Source organism: Corvus cornix, chromosome 4 (assembly GCF_000738735.6).
Source record: "Corvus cornix cornix isolate S_Up_H32 chromosome 4, ASM73873v5, whole genome shotgun sequence".
NCBI classification, from domain to species: domain Eukaryota; kingdom Metazoa; phylum Chordata; class Aves; order Passeriformes; family Corvidae; genus Corvus; species Corvus cornix.
This window is the reverse complement of record NC_046334.1, coordinates 28083867-28102094: the sequence shown is the minus strand read 5'-3', so window position 1 is coordinate 28102094 and position 18228 is coordinate 28083867. Positions and strand designations below refer to the sequence as shown.

General features: G+C 40.4%; 1 protein-coding gene across 6 annotated transcripts in view; it reads right to left on the bottom strand.

Moving 5' to 3' along the window:
- The window catches only part of SLC20A2 (solute carrier family 20 member 2), a 57359-nt gene that overhangs the window by 23094 nt on the left and 16037 nt on the right, over positions 1-18228 (bottom strand). For 4 of the 6 annotated variants that reach the window (XM_039550329.1, XM_010411737.3, XM_010411739.3 and 1 more), the window contains 5 exons: positions 15463-15606; positions 9130-9680; positions 4225-4365; positions 2929-3014; positions 817-913 (listed from right to left, as the gene is read on the bottom strand). In XM_039550329.1, coding sequence (XP_039406263.1) covers positions 817-913; positions 2929-3014; positions 4225-4365; positions 9130-9418 — 613 coding nt within the window. In that variant the 5' untranslated portion in view covers positions 9419-9680; positions 15463-15606. Of the gene's footprint in view, positions 1-816; positions 914-2928; positions 3015-4224; positions 4366-9129; positions 9681-15462; positions 15607-18228 lie in introns of those variants that run through there. The other 2 variants (XM_039550330.1, XM_019293332.2) reach the window with 1 other exon arrangement.

Here is an 18228-nt window from a genome sequence, read left to right as displayed (position 1 = left end):
TTGAGATCACTGAACATCTTTGTTCTGAACCCTTTTGCTACAAGTGTGTGTTTAAATGCACACCACTTCAGTAAACTACAAAAATATAAATGCAAATACATAAACATAAAATGTGAGAATATAAATATACAAATATAAATACAAGAATATATAAATTCAAATAATATAAAAATTAAAATATAAATACACATATGAATAAACACAAACATGTGTAAAAGCACATAAAATATACAAATATACAAAAATATAAATAAAGTCTTTCAACTTCATTTCCTTCTACTGAGTTGCAATCAAAACACTAAGGAAAGAAGATGCATTCAATGAAGAAACAGGCTTGGGGTTTCTTATCACTAAAGTGAAATAAAGAAACAAATTTAAATAACAGTCTTGGAGCCAGCCCTGCCAGAACAGTGACTCTGCTGATGTCAGTGGAGTGACAGCATTACACTGAGTGCAAACAGCACCTGCTCCCCCACCCTGCTCTGAACCTTCACTCCTTGATGCACAAACCTAGAATACCTTCGAGAGCTCAACATGTGCTCAGATTTACAAAGCCAAAGCCTCATCTCAGTAATTTCCATTCCTCTAAAGAGGGATTTCTTTTGTAGCTATGCTCTTCCCCACTAACCAGAGCGATCAGGAGCATGTCACAAAAACACACATACAAATAGAAGCATGTGGGGAGGTGAATGATTTACTCTTGCCCTCGTTAACTCCTAAGGCAGGAGATAACCCTGTGGTGTCTGGATGACGCTGGCAGAGTATCCTTATACATTTTGGGACCCCTCCCTCCCGTGCCTCCCCCAGCTCACTCACCTGGTGCCCCAGTGTACATGATGGAAAACACGTTAATAGCTATGGTAGCAGCATAAAACACTGGGAGTGCGCGGAGACCATTGGGCACAGGGTCTTCCTGCACAGAAACCATGAAAAAAAGGAAATGTTAGCTGCATTTTGCACCAGATTAATGCCAGCATGAACCTCCATGTGGAAAACACATGCACCCCAGTCAGTGCCAGGCAGGTGAAGCTTTTGGATGTCAAGGAAAGGATGGCAACCTGCCTGGTTACACCCAAATCCACAATGCTGGTCCTGGCAAGTACCAGCATTCTGGAGAACCTTGACACTGTTAATGGGAACCAGGGACACGTTTTACTTTCCGGTCAGCTGCAGCCATGCTGAGTGACCTGGGAGCAGGTTTCTTTCTGCAAGTGTGTTCTTATTTATTTTGTGTCCAAGATGAGGAGTCCCTTTCACTTAGCACAACTGAAGGATGCCAAGCAGGAGTGAGCATTGATGTTTTGGACCAGTGCTACAAGCAGCAGCGCAATGCATCCATCTCAAAACCATATTCCTAAGCTCTCCATTTCGACCGAGACAGACTGGCACTTCCTACCAGCTAACAGAAATCCCTGAAATCCCAAGTGTCTGGCTGTATTAAAGAGGTAACAGACATAAAGTGAGCAGACAATGTTTAGCATGGCACCGTGTCTGCTGCCCACTGTGCTCCCATGCTCTCGGCACTCACAAGGAAAGACTCAGCTGACGGCGCAGCGGAAACGCACCGTGTGAGCCATGGACAAAGCCTTTGTGAGGCACTGCTTTGGCCTTTTGAGGGGCTCCACGAGTTTGCAAAGAGCCGGCAAAGCTGAGGGCTGGCTAATTTGGTTTTATTTCTTGCTGCCATGAGCTATAAAAGGGAACTGAGAAAAGGCTGTGGCTGCCCTGTGCTATGCCCTGGTCCCAAAGTGTGATGCAGATGGGCTGTATTTGCAGGGCCAGCTGCTATTCACAGCCACCCCCAACAAGGGCATGGAGCCCTATAACAGGCCACAGACTCACAAGCTAGAAAGCTGCTCTTTTTTATGCATGCACACAAGTCACTACCTGCTTATGCCAGAAGCTCTGCAGATCTTACTACTTAGTGAATGGCACAGACAGCAGTTGAGAGGCAATTTCCTTAACTTGAACTTTTTCTGCCTCTTGAATGCTTAAATATGTGGCTTTAATACCAGAGTTCACATGATTTTGATGACTTATTTCTTGAGTTGCTAGGCTTTGAATACAATAGTGGAACCTTTCCTCATCTTTTATGCAACTTGAATTATTTTTTATGCAAAGCTGAATCTCATCAAATCTATCATCTGTTTTTATCACTGACATTTATTTAGAGCAGAAATAAAGAACGATGAAGCTGAGGTTACAGGTGGTGCTATTTATAGCAGAAGAATTAATCCCTCATCTATTTAGGTTCCCTGTATAACTGCTAATATAGTGTCCCTTATTTTAGGTCACTGTCATGCACTGCACTTCCCCATTTTAGCAAGCTGAATCGTGTGAGAGAGATGGAAAAGGCAGATAAAAGCGTTGAAGTTTCCAGTTCATGCTGGGTGGCAGGCAAGTCATCTTTTGCACTGGAGATATGTGGACTGATGTTACCTCAGGTCACTAAAACCCACTGATTCAGGTTTCTTGAGAATCTACAAAATAGGCAGATGCCCATCTTCTAATGCCTGATGTGCTAGAAAACCAAGGCTTAAAACTTCACAACTTTAAAATACCGATTAGAGTATCTTCAAGGGAGGACTGTTCTGTTTAAATTACAATCAGAACAGCTATTGTGAGGCTAAGTCAATGCCAGCAAACTTGTACTAACATAGAAGCAGCCTCAATGTACCATCCTCTGACCAAACAGAATATACAATAATAAGTATCACATAGCACCTTCTAAGCCTCAAATACTAGATTACTGTGAGCTTTCAAAACTGCTAAGAGCAAGTAGAACTCAAAAGGCTATTAAAAAAATGACAGGTCTCCTGTCCAAAAAGAAGTCACAAACTTTCAACTCTGGAAATGCCAGCACTCAAATGGGAGGCTAAAACACAACCCTCATACTAAGCACTCATTTTAATAGTGAGATTTCTTTACCTTGTTTAAAATGAAGAATCTGATCAGCACAAAGAGGATTCCAGACATCAAGCCAGATAACAGTGGGGAAATGAACCAAGAGGCAACTGTGTTGAAGAAAGAATGAAACTTGAAAAAAACAGTATTCTTGCATAATAGTTAAGTACATTGTTAATGAGCAACAAATTTAAAACAGTTCTTGTACAACTGGAATAAGTGTTCTGCATGTTTACTTCCAACTGGTGCAACTCAGTGTCCACCGACACTCATTAAAGTCAAAGTAGTGCTAGACACCATTAGAAACATCAGCCAAAGCATTTCCTGCTAATTTTGCAAGTTTAGCAATCAAATTCATCAGAAAAATTTCTCGTAGTTTGAATCAGAATAGACCAAGAAAGCACTGTAATTTCCTAATCACCATGACCACAAATGTTGCAAGCAAGTGGAAAGCAACTGCATCTAGCAGGATGTTACTGCTCCCAGGGTAACAGTCTCAAGTTCCAAAGTGCCAGAGAAGCATCAACTGTAATGTATAATGTGTGTACATTTTTTGCAGGCCAGCACTGCAAGTGTCCAGGACTGATTTAACTGAAGTAGGTGGCAAAGCTCCCACTGATTTCAATAAAACCGGATTAGGGCAGCACTCTGGAAATCTCATCCAGAGTGATTTATTGTTTGCAGCATGGTTAACACTGATTCGGCTGTCACTGAAAACTCTCTTTTACTATTGACAGAATTAAAAAAAATACATGTATTGCTAAAATTCAAATATATTACCATTGCTTCAGCATAAAATCCTTTTAATAGAGACTTTAGGCTGCCCCTCAAGTTCCAAAGGCTTCCAAAACAATAACAAAACACTCCATCACATCCCTGCTTGGATGTACTGATCTTGGCAACGGGAGGCTGTGAGTTAAACATGCTGTATGCCCTGAAGGTGGTGGGTGGAGAAACATGACTGTGGGCATTCACATGACAGCGTTCACATTGTTGAGAGCAAGAAAAGGGTAGTATGAGCCGCCACAAAAAGAATTAGAAGAGGAGGAATGTCACCTTGAAGCATGTCTCTTGAGGGACAACGTGCCCCCAGCTTACCACTGGGGAAGTAAAACTTTTGCCTTACCCCTTTCTCCACTGGAGACACCCTGCAGCCCTTAATGAACATGGCACCAGTGCATTTTCTGAATGACACGACTGGGGTGGAAAATAAATTAATGAGGGAGTGCTATCAGCACAAAGCAGATTTCTGGGAATGTTTTTTGCAGGCAGCACATGCTATTTCACATACCCTCACACATAAAAGGAGACAGCACTTACCAATCTTGACAAGCTGCATCCACTGGACACCCTGCGTGCCAATTGCCACCAGAGAAAATCCAATCGTAGCACCTACAATGCAATGGGTCCCTGATATTGGGAGTTTCAAGAACGATGCAATTAGCTGCCAAACAGCAGAACCTAGAAACAAATGAACCATATGCTATAAACAACAACAACAATAATGTAATACAGAAAATTCTTTGCCACGTGCCCACATTCTTTTACAAGTGCTGCCTACACTCCACATGCATAAGAGAGATCTTCTAAAGAGAGTTTTGTTCCTGTTCTGTCTCTAAAAGCAGATACTAAGACAGCTTAATAGCAGCCTTGAATGCTACGTCTTACTTATGACTGTTTATGACTAACATCTCCCTACAATTCACAACAGTTCTGCTTTCAGTATTTACAGCCTGTCTGATTAAGTACACGAACTGCTCCCAGTGTACATCAAGCTTAGAAAACCTCATTCTTGATAGCTGACCCTGGAAGCCTCCAAGTGATCAGTATGAGGAGGTATTCACCATTTCACTAGAGAACTACCCATGCTCCTAAACTTGGATACTACCAGAGGAAGGTTCAAATTGCGGGGCAGAGAGGTTTTATGCCTCATCTCAGTCATTCACAGCCATTCAGTCCGCTATAGAAAAAATGGACTGAGGAGGGAATAAGGCCTCTCTCACTGCCGTCATTTGCAGCTCATTGTACTGGAGAAATTTAAGACTGCAGAAAAGGGTGATCTTAGTCATGGAGAAGCTAAAGACACCCCTGGCAGAAGGAAATATGTTAGGAAGTTCTCCTAACAAACTAAGAGATGGTGGTTAATGCATGTATGTAATGTAATAAAGTAAATGCAAAAAAATCTGGTGTCCCAACAAGACATCCAGGAAGGATGCTGGCTAAGAGTGCAGGGAAAAAAAAGTACCCCAAGCACCACTTTCAGAAGTTAGATCAGACACAGCTGGCCACCAAGCTCTCAAGCACGTGCCTCCATGCGCCAACTCATTTTCACTTTGCAAAGGCACGCGTTCCCTGCTCCTCTTGCAGTGGCACTAACCTCAGGACACCAAAATACTTTTGAGTGTAACATAAGCTTCCTGTGGACTCCACCTAATATTAGAGAATTCTTACAAAGATCTCTTCTTCATCATAATCCTTCATGGCCTTAAGACTAAATTTTCATGTATTAAGAGTCACCAATGGCAGCAATCAGACTGCCATGAGAGATCCTGAATCTTCTGGCCTGCGCTAACTCTCTTAACAGATCTGCAGCAGATATGGGTGATAAAGCAAGGTCACTGAACATACGCTGGCAGATTACTCAAAGTTTTAACCTCCATCCTCAATTCCAACATGAGAAGATGGTTTGAAGGTCTTGAAACAGAGCCATCTGCAAACGGTGATGTGCTGGTATCATATGTGGCTATATCTGGCAGTCAACCAGTTTGTAAAACTGATCTCTCTTCATGTACTATCCCAAAACAACTGTTACTTCTCTTGCTAGTGGAAATTCTAGATCAATCAAGGAACACCTGCTCTTTAATTTTCTGGCTTCTTTTCTGCTGGACTAAAATAAAAATAAAAACACTTTGAAACCTTTGACATGAACTTAGAGGCCAGCAAGTGGAAGTGAGGAGAAGGAGAAATCAGATGGTTACATCTGAAAGAAGCCAAATAAAAAGATAAGTCAACCATAGATATGTAATTACAAAATACTCAGTATAAAAACCAGGGAAAATGCAACCAAGCCACAGCTGCACTGCAAATGTCTCGTGAGGACTGGGGTTTTTTGTCGGGGGAAATAGAGGGAGTATGGAACTATTTCTTGTTTATTTAACTTCATAGAATCACAGAATGGTTTGTGTTGGAAGGGACCTTAAAACATCATCTTATTCCAAACTCTGTGCCATGGGCAAGGATACCTTCCACTAGACCAGACTGCTCAACTGAAAACAAACAGGAGAGAAAGAAAAAGGTGGTGGAGGACCAATGGGTGGTCTGAGAAGGACAATGCATAATGTAAAGAAGTTTAAGGAACAGAAGAAAATACAAAGGACACCAGAGAAAGACATTTCTCTGGGACTTCCAGTGCTTTAACTACCTACATCAAAGATTTAAATCCTCTTTAACATAAAATCTATGTTTTAAATTTTAAAAGTCTATGTTTTCTAAATTTTTACCTTTGCAAAACTACCCAAGGAAGCAGGAGGCTCACTAGGCCGGTCACAGAGTCCCAAATTCAGACTCTTCATGCCTGCTGACACCGTGGCCCACACCTTTTCCTCTCAGCTAATATCCCCTAAAGACAGAGGGCTGGCTGCAGACTGCCCTGACCAGGAGTTGCCTGCACCAGCTTTTGGCCAGGGTGCGTTTCATGCTCCCCTGCTGCTGAGGGCACTGCATCCATTGCCCTGAGGCTCCGGTGCTCTGTGCCAGCCGTGAGCCCCCATCAAACACCACGTCACCTGCAGGACTAGATTAGTACTTGGCTCTGCTAATCCTGGCTGGGATGTCCTCTCTGTTGGTGGCATCTCCTCACTCATGTCAGCTGCTGACTTCAGCTTGCACCAGAACCTCTAGAACAACACACGAGCAAGTCCTGACAATAACCTGACAATTGGTTAATGCTGGGCAAGTATTACAATCTACCCCCAAGGGCAGTAGTCCCTAACTTCTCATCTGCCTAATAGACAACATTTTATTTTGCTACAAATTACTACAAAATGCTACATTTTAAAATTTTAATCCCATTACTTCCTGCTTCCTTTTCTCTTAGGAGAGGAGGTCAACCTGAAAATTACATCTGCTGTTTGCTGCAAACATCAAAGGATCTTCCATCAACATCTGGAAAGAGGATACAGTGACTTTTGGTCTCTCCCAGACTGTTGACTCATTTAAGCCTCATTGAAATTCAGAAGCTAAATCCATTTGCAAAAACATGATCGTGAGGCATGAGAGAACAGGGCGGGGGAAAATGCAGAGCAAGAACAGAAAGAGGAAAAGCAAACACCCAGGAAAACTCAAAGAAAACACAGAAAAAATATCATACATCTTGAGAAAAGCTGGAGATGGATTTGAGGGAAAAAAATTTGAAATCTGCATTTTGTAACTTGTGATTAATTCTGAGACTTAAAATCTGGAATTTCTTCTAAATGCCCCTACTGGAGGAAGGGAATGCAACTGGTCATGAAGTTCACACAGGCTTATGTAAATAAGCATGCAAATAAGTTGTTTTCTTTGAGTTTCTGGCCAGTTGCCTCTGCAGGAGGTATCTGAGACTTAAAACTTTGCCCTGCCAGGATCAGGATAACAGAAATAGATACAGAAAAGAAAACGGACCCTTCCTTCAATGGGAATCATGGTATCAAGAATACACAGGTCACTTAACATTTCAGACGGTGTGAACTGCTCGCAGCTCATGCCCACGGGAAAAGACAGAGCTATCTCAGCAAGCACAAGGATAAAAGATGCAAGTGGAATGGTGCTAAAAAGTCACTGTACACCTTGAGGGAAAGACCAGAAACCTGCAGCTGACATTGCAAGGTATCAGGAAAGACTGATGGGGGGGGAGGGGGCCAAGAGCACTTGAGGTGGTTTAAGGTGGGACCACCTGTGGAAGTGGCTGTGGTCCCAGCAGTGATTTCTTGCTAACCAACCCCTCTTCCCCTTGGGCAAGGAAAGGTGGCCAACCTACAGGAGGCTCAGGAGCAGCCAAAGAAGCAAGGCAACTACCTCCACACTCTCAGGCACGTCCACACAAAGCCACCTCTGACAACTCCAGAAACTGTCACTCAATGTCCATTTTGATCCATTAAAAAATTATAAAAAAAATAATTTAAAAAAGAAAGCTAAAATTTCCCCTTTCCCAAAGGAAAACAGGAAAATAACCACATGTAGTAGATCTCTGCACAGACTCGCCTACCTCATGTGCAGGTCTTGCATAAAAAAAAAAAGTGTGAGGAGGTTAGAAGGGATAGGTGGAAATAACATTTAGGTCAGGTTTAAGTAGGTTTAAGGAAGAAAACCTTCACGTGGAACACCCCTTTGAAGCAGAGGATGCTGCAGTGCTTGTATAAACCACGCCAGCCTGTCACGGGATATCACCAACCTGCCAGACTGAGGTGGGAGGGCTGGCCCCTTGCCGGGGCTGCCTCTCCTACAGATAAAGGGTTTCCTCCCTGCTGCCTCCTGCCCTTTAAAAGCAGGTTTGCTCCTTGAGGGAGCGCTCTAAAAGCTCATAAAGCCTCTTGCATATAAACAAAGAGTAAATACCGTGGCTTAATGTTACTTACCTCAGAATATGCTTTTGTTCTGAACAGAGATTTAGTTAACTACAAACACAAGCACAGGGGCAGACTAAGGTACGCTGACCTGCTGTCGTTTTGGTCAGAAAAATTAAAAATACCTTAAATGCGTGATTATCTTTACTGCTCCCTTAGTTCTGCCGTGGGCAAGGGTGAAGTGTAGGCAACCAGTTTACACAAATGTTTTTGGATTTTCTGTAACCCTTTAAAAAAGGATTCCTTCTCATACATACTCATTGCAAACTGCTGATTCTGTAGGATCTTCTGTACAGACACAAATGCTATGCTTTTATATTTGCCATTTACCATCACAAAAATCTCCAAAATAATTTCTTTCAGTATCTTATACATATACAGGATCCATTGTGTTAAACATTTCTTTTCATCTATTAGTTAAATGGCTGAACCATTGAAAAATGTAAATTATTAGAAGCATTTTAAAAAACCATAGGAGACTTAAAAAGGAATACAGGCCCCTGCATTCACACAAAAACAAGATGTGCAGGTCCAGAAGATGGGAAGACTTAATTAACAATGTTCACAATGAGCAGGGTGACAGACACACAACAAACGTTACTTGGAATAGGAAATTGTTACTTACCAACCATTGCACTCACTTCTCCTGCCATCAGCAGTGAAACAGTGCTGTTGTACAGGTTAACATCAATGATACCTTTCCGAATTGTTTCTCCCACTTTTGCTCCCAGTAATACTGAGCCAGTGGTTTCAAAAACTGAAGCCAAAATGCAAGCCTGGCGTAAAGTAACAACACCAGAGCCCACAGCCGTTCCGAAAGAATTTGCAACATCATTTGCACCAACGGAAAAAGCTAAAATAAAAGCTATGATAAAACCCACAATGACCATCCACAGGTACTCATCCATTGCCATCTTTCCCCAAACCGTAGATTAGCTTCCCCTTTGCAAATAGTTAATAGTCAAGGCTGGAGGGCACCGCAACGGATTTGGAAAGCAGATTTCTTGTAAACAATGAGTTCTCTCTGGAAAGTGCTGGGTAGTGTTAGAATGTGAAGAAACTGCTAACTGCTGATTTTCAAACTACTATAAATACTGTTCATTTGGCTGCCTTCGGTCAGCAGTGAAACACATTCCATATTTTGCTTCCAAACCGGTACGACTGCGATGTTCTGTCCTGCAACAGAGAAAACAAAACAAAACAAAACAAAACAAAAAAAGAAAAAAGAAAAAGAAAATTAAAAAAATAAAAGGGGGGGAATACTCAGCAGAGCTCATAACAATGCGTGTTTTCAGAAGTAAACAGATGATTTAAACCTACTAATGGGGTCCTACCTCAGCATGTGACTGCTCTAATCATAAAGCAATTCAGAAAAGATTCAAATTAGGTCACCTCCAAAGCAGTATGTTTCTTGCAATATCACTGACCAAGAAAATATTTTAGGCAATTTAGAAGAATGTAGAAAGTTTGGGAGTTTTGTTTGTGTTGAATTTACCAAGCAGAGCAATAAGCCCTCCTTCTAGCAGGAGGATTCCTCTTGGCTTTTTGCACCTAGTGAATATAAAACATAGAGAGTACATGGACCATACCATACAGCCTGATGCCCAGCTGATAAATAACACCTAGCTCCACTGATCTCAGCAGAGCTCTCAACATTTTATCAGCTGCAGCCACGGATATGCTCTTTTGAAAAATCATTTTTTATATATGTCCGTCTAGAAAACACCACTGAAAATACTCTGAAGAACATTAATATTCATCTTTTGCTGTTATCACATCCCATGCAGTAAGAATACAATTTCTTTGCAGCTTTTCAGTCACTGAAACAGCACAATAATTTCAATATTTCCATGTTTCCCTACTGATTTAGAGAAGCTTATGAAAAAGGTGCAATGAAAACACTGAACTCTGTTTTTTCCTATAGTTACCAATTACTAACAGTTATTGTATTCAAACTATTGTCACAGATACCTTTGAGTATTTATTTTGACAGTTTCAGTTTTATGACTGCCTTTTGAATTACATCTTTCTTAGTCCGATAAAAGAGTAAGCTCTTTCAAAACAAAAAATGGACAGAGAGAAAGGGAGTAGAAAGGGAGTTTAAAAAATAAAACCTTCATCATCCAAAACACTGTTAAACAGAGTGATAAGGCCCACAGTGATATGAAGATGGTCAAAATGTAGAAGCAAATTTTCCCAAACCACATGCCTCCTCCAAGGGCTAATTATCTTCTGTTACCGGCCACCACAAAGGTGTCCTGTGGCAAGGAGTTAAACGAACATTTAGCAGCAAACATGTATGAGCCAACTCCACCTGTTTTAAGAAGCACTTCTTGAGAGCAGGGGATGTCAGATTAAAGCTCTGAGCCCTCCTGCTCACTCTTTCCCCACAGTCACTTCAATTTCATACAACATTCCCACATGCACAGTTTCAAGATCGTGCTTAATTTCTTTCAATGACTCAAATGCAATACAGGTCCTGTGGTAGCAAGGAGGAAGAGTCTCTGAAACCCCTGAAATAATAGTAAAATTAAAAATTAAAAGAGATTTTGCATATTCCTGAGGTGCTGGATCCTTGAGAACAACCAAGAGGAAAATAACACATCTATCCGTAAGTGTTTCCTAGAAAACTCTTAAATTGATGTCAAAGATTGTTACTTTCTCTATATACACATATTCAGCATAAAAGATGCCCCTCTTTTTTTCTGCAGGCTCCAAACTGGCTGAACAACTGTTGCTCCAGTCTTTTCCAGACATGGAGCAGATATCAATCCTTGAATGCCTTACACTCTAAAATAACATTTCAGAAGGTCTTAACGGCTAAAAACATTTGTGTAAGGATTTTTATACTATGAGATAACATGAGAAAACGAAGCACCAAATCATGTTTTCTGTTTGAAGACTTGTTGCTTTTTTATAATTCATGAGCACTCAGCCCACTGCGTGGAAAAGGACTTGACAGAAACAGAAAAGGCTAATGATATTTGGAAGAAACAATTATGGTTAGCACTTGTTTGCCTGTGAATGAATACAAAACCCCACTAAAAGCATTTGCTAAAAAATTTCTATTATGCATATCAGATTTTTGCTAGGAGATGAAATGTTGGACTAGGGTCCTTCCTTGATTCTGGAGATTAATGATTAAATTCTTCATCCTGCATGGATTTCTACAGCACCTTTGCCAAGTTAGCCTCACTGCCCCAGTTTCTTCTCCTGCAAATGAGCAAAGCTGACTGAGGTCCATGCATGCACCCACAATTCTGTGATTATATGAGACCCATTTCTTTGGACCAGCAAGATGAAAGCACACCCTTATTCCCAACAAAGATCTGTCTTTTCTCCACTTATCAACCAACCTACCAATTTATTGTGGCAACCCAATTCCTGGGATAAGAAAGAGCAGGGGGATTGTAACATTCCCCCACTGCAACAGAATTCATGGGACAATGTTTGCCAAATCTGGCTCCTCCAGCCACAGCGAGTTCCTGCAGTTTCCAAAATAAACCACTAAGTCACAAGGTTGCCTTTATTAGCTTCCCTGGGAGAGGGTGGGGAGAACTCCTCCAGATGGTCCCAAAGAAATCAAGACTTCAAGTGTGTGTATATGTGCTCCTAAACGGCCTCATGAAGGCCAAAGAGTCTCCAAAAGACTGTCAACAGGGCTTTTGGCAAGTGGCTCAGAGAGGCAGCTACATAAACTCCCTCCCTGTGAAATAGGATATATGGCCTCAGGAGAAAGGATGTCTCAAGTAAGAAGTCACCCCTCCTGTCATTTTATGCAAGGTGATGGTTCAAAATAGAGCTTCCTCCAAAACTCAAGAGGCTCAACTTGATGTCCAGTGTGTTGGCACAAGCAGCAGCACAGCAGTGGCCAAGCTGTGCCTTTAAGAAGATGTAAATCAAAAGGAAAAGAGGAATAAACACGTTTAAAAATTAACATGTAGGCTGCCTTTGAATGGCTAGGTGTTACTACTTTCAACCTTAAAAAAGGGTAAGAGATTTTAAATGCTTAAAAAAAGAAAAGAAAGAAAAAGCACATCTCTGCTGAGAAAGTTTTCAGAAATGCAAAATATCCTGCAAAGCAGGCCAGTGACTAAATACAGACTAAATCTTGTAGCACGCTTCTTTCTAGAGCCCAAAATACATCTGGCATGCTCAGACACGCTGAGCTATGCCCCTCATCACCTAATCTAACCCAAGAGCCTGTGGTATTTCATGTTGCCACTGGGATGAAAAAGAAACTGGAAAAAACACCATGCAGTAGGGAATGGCAGGTGATCTGCTCTGTGTGTGACACCTGGAAGTCACCAGCCTGTGTCTCTCCTGTTCTCGTATTTCATCAACGTGCCTCTATGCAACCCAAATGCAATTCCACCTGACCTGCTGGATGCTGGGAGAGCCTCCCATCCATCTCTGGGACTGAGACCACCTCTGCAGTCAGGTGTGCTATGCTACCACAGCAGACTCTGGGTGGAAAAGTACATTTTCCTATTTAGGTTTTGGATAACTCTTCCTGAACCAGCCCAGCCTGTTCTGCCATGCTGCAAACTCACACTTGGGCATCAGCAGGGCAGAGGAACTGTTTAGGACCAGGGAGCTGCAGGACCTGAAGCTGGAGCGTGCATCTCTGATGGCTATGAGAGTGGAGAGAAATGACATTTCAAGCTGCAAGAAGCTAATTCTGCATTAAGGCAAGTTTTTTAGCTAATAGAGTTTTCTTATGATCCATAACCAGTGTATCATACTTAGGAGGTCCGAGTTGAAGCCTTTTAAGCAGACTTAGAAACTTGCACCTCAGCAAGAAAAATTTGATTTTTGGAAATGCTAAGCATGTCCCTCTGCCTCACTGGCAGATGATCCAGACACCCCCCTCGGACTGTATTTTGTTGTTAGCAAAACAGCCTGTTACAACTCTGTCAACACAGAGTGCTATTTCTTCCCTCAGGGAGAGACAAGAACAAAACCTAGGTAAAAAAGCACCTTGATTCATGCACAATGACAAGTGAATCATCAGGAAAAAGTTAGGATCTCGTGGTAATCATGAGATCATTTTAGGACATTTACTAAGACAGCTCTCCTGGAAATTATTCACAGTACATTACTAAGCCTAGACAAGTTTTAGTGAAAAAAATAATACTAAATTTGAAAATCAAAGATCTCAGGGTTTGAGGATTTTTGGTTTTGCTAAACAAATTTCTGCTAAAGAGAACAGAGAAGTATCTAACAGCAGGAACGAATGGATACATAAAAGCTCAGGACTAAGTTCAAATTCTAGAGAAGCAATCAGAGTGCATTACGCACCAGCAATAAAGGAACAAACAGAGATGCCGTAAATGTTCTTTAATCTTCTCTTCACTGAAAATTAGGGAAGAACCTACAGCACTTGTGAAACACTGAAAGGTATGCATCTCATACCATCTATAAATCATGCTGTATGCAGCTCTGCTACTCTCAGAAGTTGCCCCATGCTGCAGCTGAAAATTTCCTTCTACTCTGGATGGGACCGAGATTCTGCGACGTCTCAGTTTTAACCGATTTGTTGTTGCCCAAGTATGAACAAAAATCAAAGGACAGCAGCTAGTGTAGCATTTCCCAAAATAATTTTTATGACAACTCCGCTTTGCATTATGGCAGGGCAGACAAGGGAGGACAATTTCTTTTCCTCTGCTGTGTTGAAAACAGTAGACGTTTCATGATTGACAGTGGCACTGAATTTGTACTGACAGGCAGGTTCACTTCTAGTTACCAGTGACTGAAAAGTCTGTCTAAAATGCTTACCAGACAGCAGCTTCTAGGAGGTTAGTCCATACCCTCTCTATTTCTGTATGTTGCTTTTTATATAAAACTGATCTGTCAGGCTTCCCACCTATGTATAAACTCAGGCCAGATCCGGCATTCCAGTCTATGGGTACTAAACACAGCACTGCATAGAAACCAAGCCTGATTTATAACCAGAGCTACTAACATCATTCATATCAATAGTCCTTATCATTTCCAGTTCATGCTCAGGCCACAAGGCTCACAAATTATTTACTTTAAATTACTAACACTACATTCATATGAAAGGTGGTATTGAATCAAGTGGTTCAAGACTGAGAACATCCCTATATGGCTCTAAATTACATGCACAGGACTTGTCACAAGGCCAAACATTATGCAAGTTTAATGCTCCAGTACACAAAAAGCACTCCCAACTTACTATTAAAAAAATCAATTACCACATCAGCAGAAGCAAGTTTTGTATCAATCAGTTCCTATTTTAACACATTTACAATGTGTTTAAGCACATTTCAATACTACTACTTGATATGGAAACAAGACTGAAGTTGATAGCTTTCCAAGGATTCCCATCCAGTTTAACATTGCAGAGAGGGACTGTCACTGTCAGCTCCCAAAACTTCCAGAGGATGCTTCCTTTTCTTAGTCCCCATCAACCTTTTGTTCCCACCACTGAAAGGTCAAAAATGCATATAAAATATCTAGCATGAGATTTTGTGGCTGAAAACATTCACTAAAAACACAGACAGCAGTCACTTTCAGCAATTCTACAAACAAGTAAGAAAGGTAAAGTATCAACAAGTCCTCATGCATTTGCTGATAAATATCTTTTTCTCTAACTAAAGGACAATTTGATCCTTCAGCTACTGAACAAAGTCTTTCTAACAGGCAAGGAGTTTTTATGACTCAATACTACAGATTTTCAAGATCCATTCAGAGAAAACAAGTGCTCATGGTTACAGAAAACATGTTTTATAAAAAAAAATCCATGCAGAGAAGTCTTTAAAACTCACCCAGTATTTAAAAGTTGTTTCAAGAGAAAAAGGAACTAAGTTCTTCTAGCAACCTTCCCTCCTGATTGTAAATACAGGTTGAAGTCTAAAATAGACATCCTATCATTCAGCACAGTCACATCTGAACATGCAAACTTTCAGAGGGTAGAAAGAGGGCTATAACTTACACCAGGCAGTCCGGGGATAAAATTCACTCTGGCACAGGAGAGCACACAAGACAACACCGAGAAGCATCAATGCGAGTCCAGATTCTTATTCAGAAGGTGAAAATCTGCCTCCTCTTAAGCAAAGAATTCTGCTGGGGGTGGGCACTGATAAAACACAACACTGCGTCACGACTGCACCAGAGAGACAAACCAATCCAATGAAGCTCGTATTAAAAGCCAAACAAAACGTTCCCTTCCCTCCCCCCACCCCCAGGCACAGGCATAGACAAGAAAGGAAATCTCATTTTTGACTGTCAGCTGGGCATTTTGGTGAGATCAGGTAATCTCTGAGGAGTCCCAGATCTTCTATTTGCAAGCACACTTAAATGCACTTTTAATTCAAGTGCATGTGATAGTAGGGCATGTACATCCAATCTGGGAATGATGTTGCATGCTTGATACTTTATCCACGTCAGTAGAGGTCCCACAGGCTACATAGACTGCAGAAAGTTAAAGATGTGCACAAGTTTTGACTGGATTGATGCCTAAGCAAACAACTTCGCTTTCAACAGTTCAGCCTAAATTACCCAATCCAGATTCCTTCAACCGCTTTCCTTTAAGTGGGAAACATTTTTGCACATAAGTCAAGGGAAAACTAATGTTTGCCTAAAAGTACCCGGCTTACCTTTATATAAAATATGTGCTTTAAGACTATATAATGCAATTAAGCTATCATATTCAGCAAAAAGGAATTAAAATCAAAACTGCATTGTCACAGTTAAAAATATGACAGACAAAAAATTATTTGGACACATTTATGGTTTATAAATAAATGATGCTTTAAATTTATCTGCTAGGTTTTACTCCATTCTGAGTCACTAAAAGGCGTGTAATGATATTCCAACTTAATAAAATTAAATCTGTAAAATTTCTGCATCCTGAACATTTGAGAAAAATCAAATCAATTTAGATTTGTAAACACAGACTTGGAAACATAATCCTTTCCTCATCTATTTTTTCAAGTTTGAATAAAGGATATTTCCTAACAAGAAGTCAAAAGTTTTTTGAATTGGTTAAATTCAACTGCACATCTGCAGGGATAATTTGGTAAAACTGAAAAGTGTTTTACATTTCTTAAGAAAACTCACATGGATTAGCAAGCCTACATCACCTTCTAAAACGCATTAGGGCAAAACTCCAGCTAGAAATCTGCAATGAAGAAATTACATTAAAATCCTCCCACAAAAAAAAAAAAAATTATAACTATTGGGCCATGATTATTCTTAAGAAATGTTGATTCTTTATTTAAGGTCGATACTCAACTACTACTAAGTCTGCAATATAGCTGCTTCCTTTATGAAAAGCTACATCTCTTAAGTCTGGTTGTGATGTCTTTCCTTTTGCTTCTGTAATAGCTGGCAAACACGCTTCCAATTTTTAGAAAACTGAGAGGCTAATACTTTCACAATGGTTTTCCCTTATGGACAAAAGCAACGTATTTTAACTAGTACATCAATCTTTTCCTGCAGATTATATATCTTAAAACCTTTTTTTTTTTTTTAACAAGTAGCATCAATCAACTCAAGTGAGAGCAATCATAATTGTAAACATTAAGTCAGCCTGTATTTCTAGATCTGGATTCCAAAGTTTTAAGAAAGTGAATAAACAAGCACAGAACTTCTTGGAACACTTGTTTAACTTTATAAAGTTAAAAAAAAAAAAAAAAAAACCAACCAAAAAAAAAAATTGCAAAATATTATTTCATGTTCTGTTTATAGCTGATGTCTGCCTCCAACCCGAAGGGTCCAAGTAAGCATTAAATCCATCCTAGTTCTCCTTAAAGGACCAATCCCCAAGCCTAGAGTAACCACCACCAGTGTGCAGATGCAGGTAAAAACACTGTCGAGGGGACATGTCCTTGGAGAGGTATTGACTTCAATTTCAAACCCCAGAAGCTGCCAGCCTGACCTGTGGGAATCATCTCAGGCCCAGGAGAGCTACAAACTGGAACCATTTGAGCCCTGCTTCCCACGAGCCAGCCTGGCCACAACGGTGGTTTCTTGTTGACCTAAGCTTCAGAGCTTGGTCTACACGCAAAGCAAAGGATATAATAAACAGCACAGAGAAAAGGAAATATCTTCAAAGTTTTTGTTCTGCTAAATCAGCATTGTGGACTTCAGGCATGGGAAAATTCAAGCCAAGATAGGTTGACCATTAAAAAGAGTTGTAATTTGGGACCCCACTAAAGAAGCAAGCAAAGGAAAATTTATAAGACCACAGAATAAATTGCGAGGATTGGTTTTTGGAAATGGCAGCATCAGTTTGGTTCCCATCAAATCAAATATTTGTAGAAATGATAAATTACAATCTCTATCAGATATCATAATTTGGTTTTAATTGTAATTTATTCTGGTAAATCCACAATTGATAGATCCTTGTTTGATTCAACAAACTCATGCTAGGCAGATTCATATCCAGGCTTAAATAATATAATAGGACAAGCCAATTTAAATATTTAATTTTAATCCCCCTTTGTTTTCTATTTCTGCATCAGCTATTTTCTGAAAGATGCCCAGATTCTCATTTCCCAGTGACCACTATAACAAAGTTAATTTTGCAACTTAGTGTAACTTCTATATCGAATGTAACTGGCCTTTTTTGCCATTCAGGTTGGAAGGCTGCGTATGTAAGTGATTATTCATATTTTAAAACACATACATTTTGAGTAGAAAATAATGGGGGATGAGTATAATTTTCTAACATAAAAACCTGTAAGAATTGGAACCT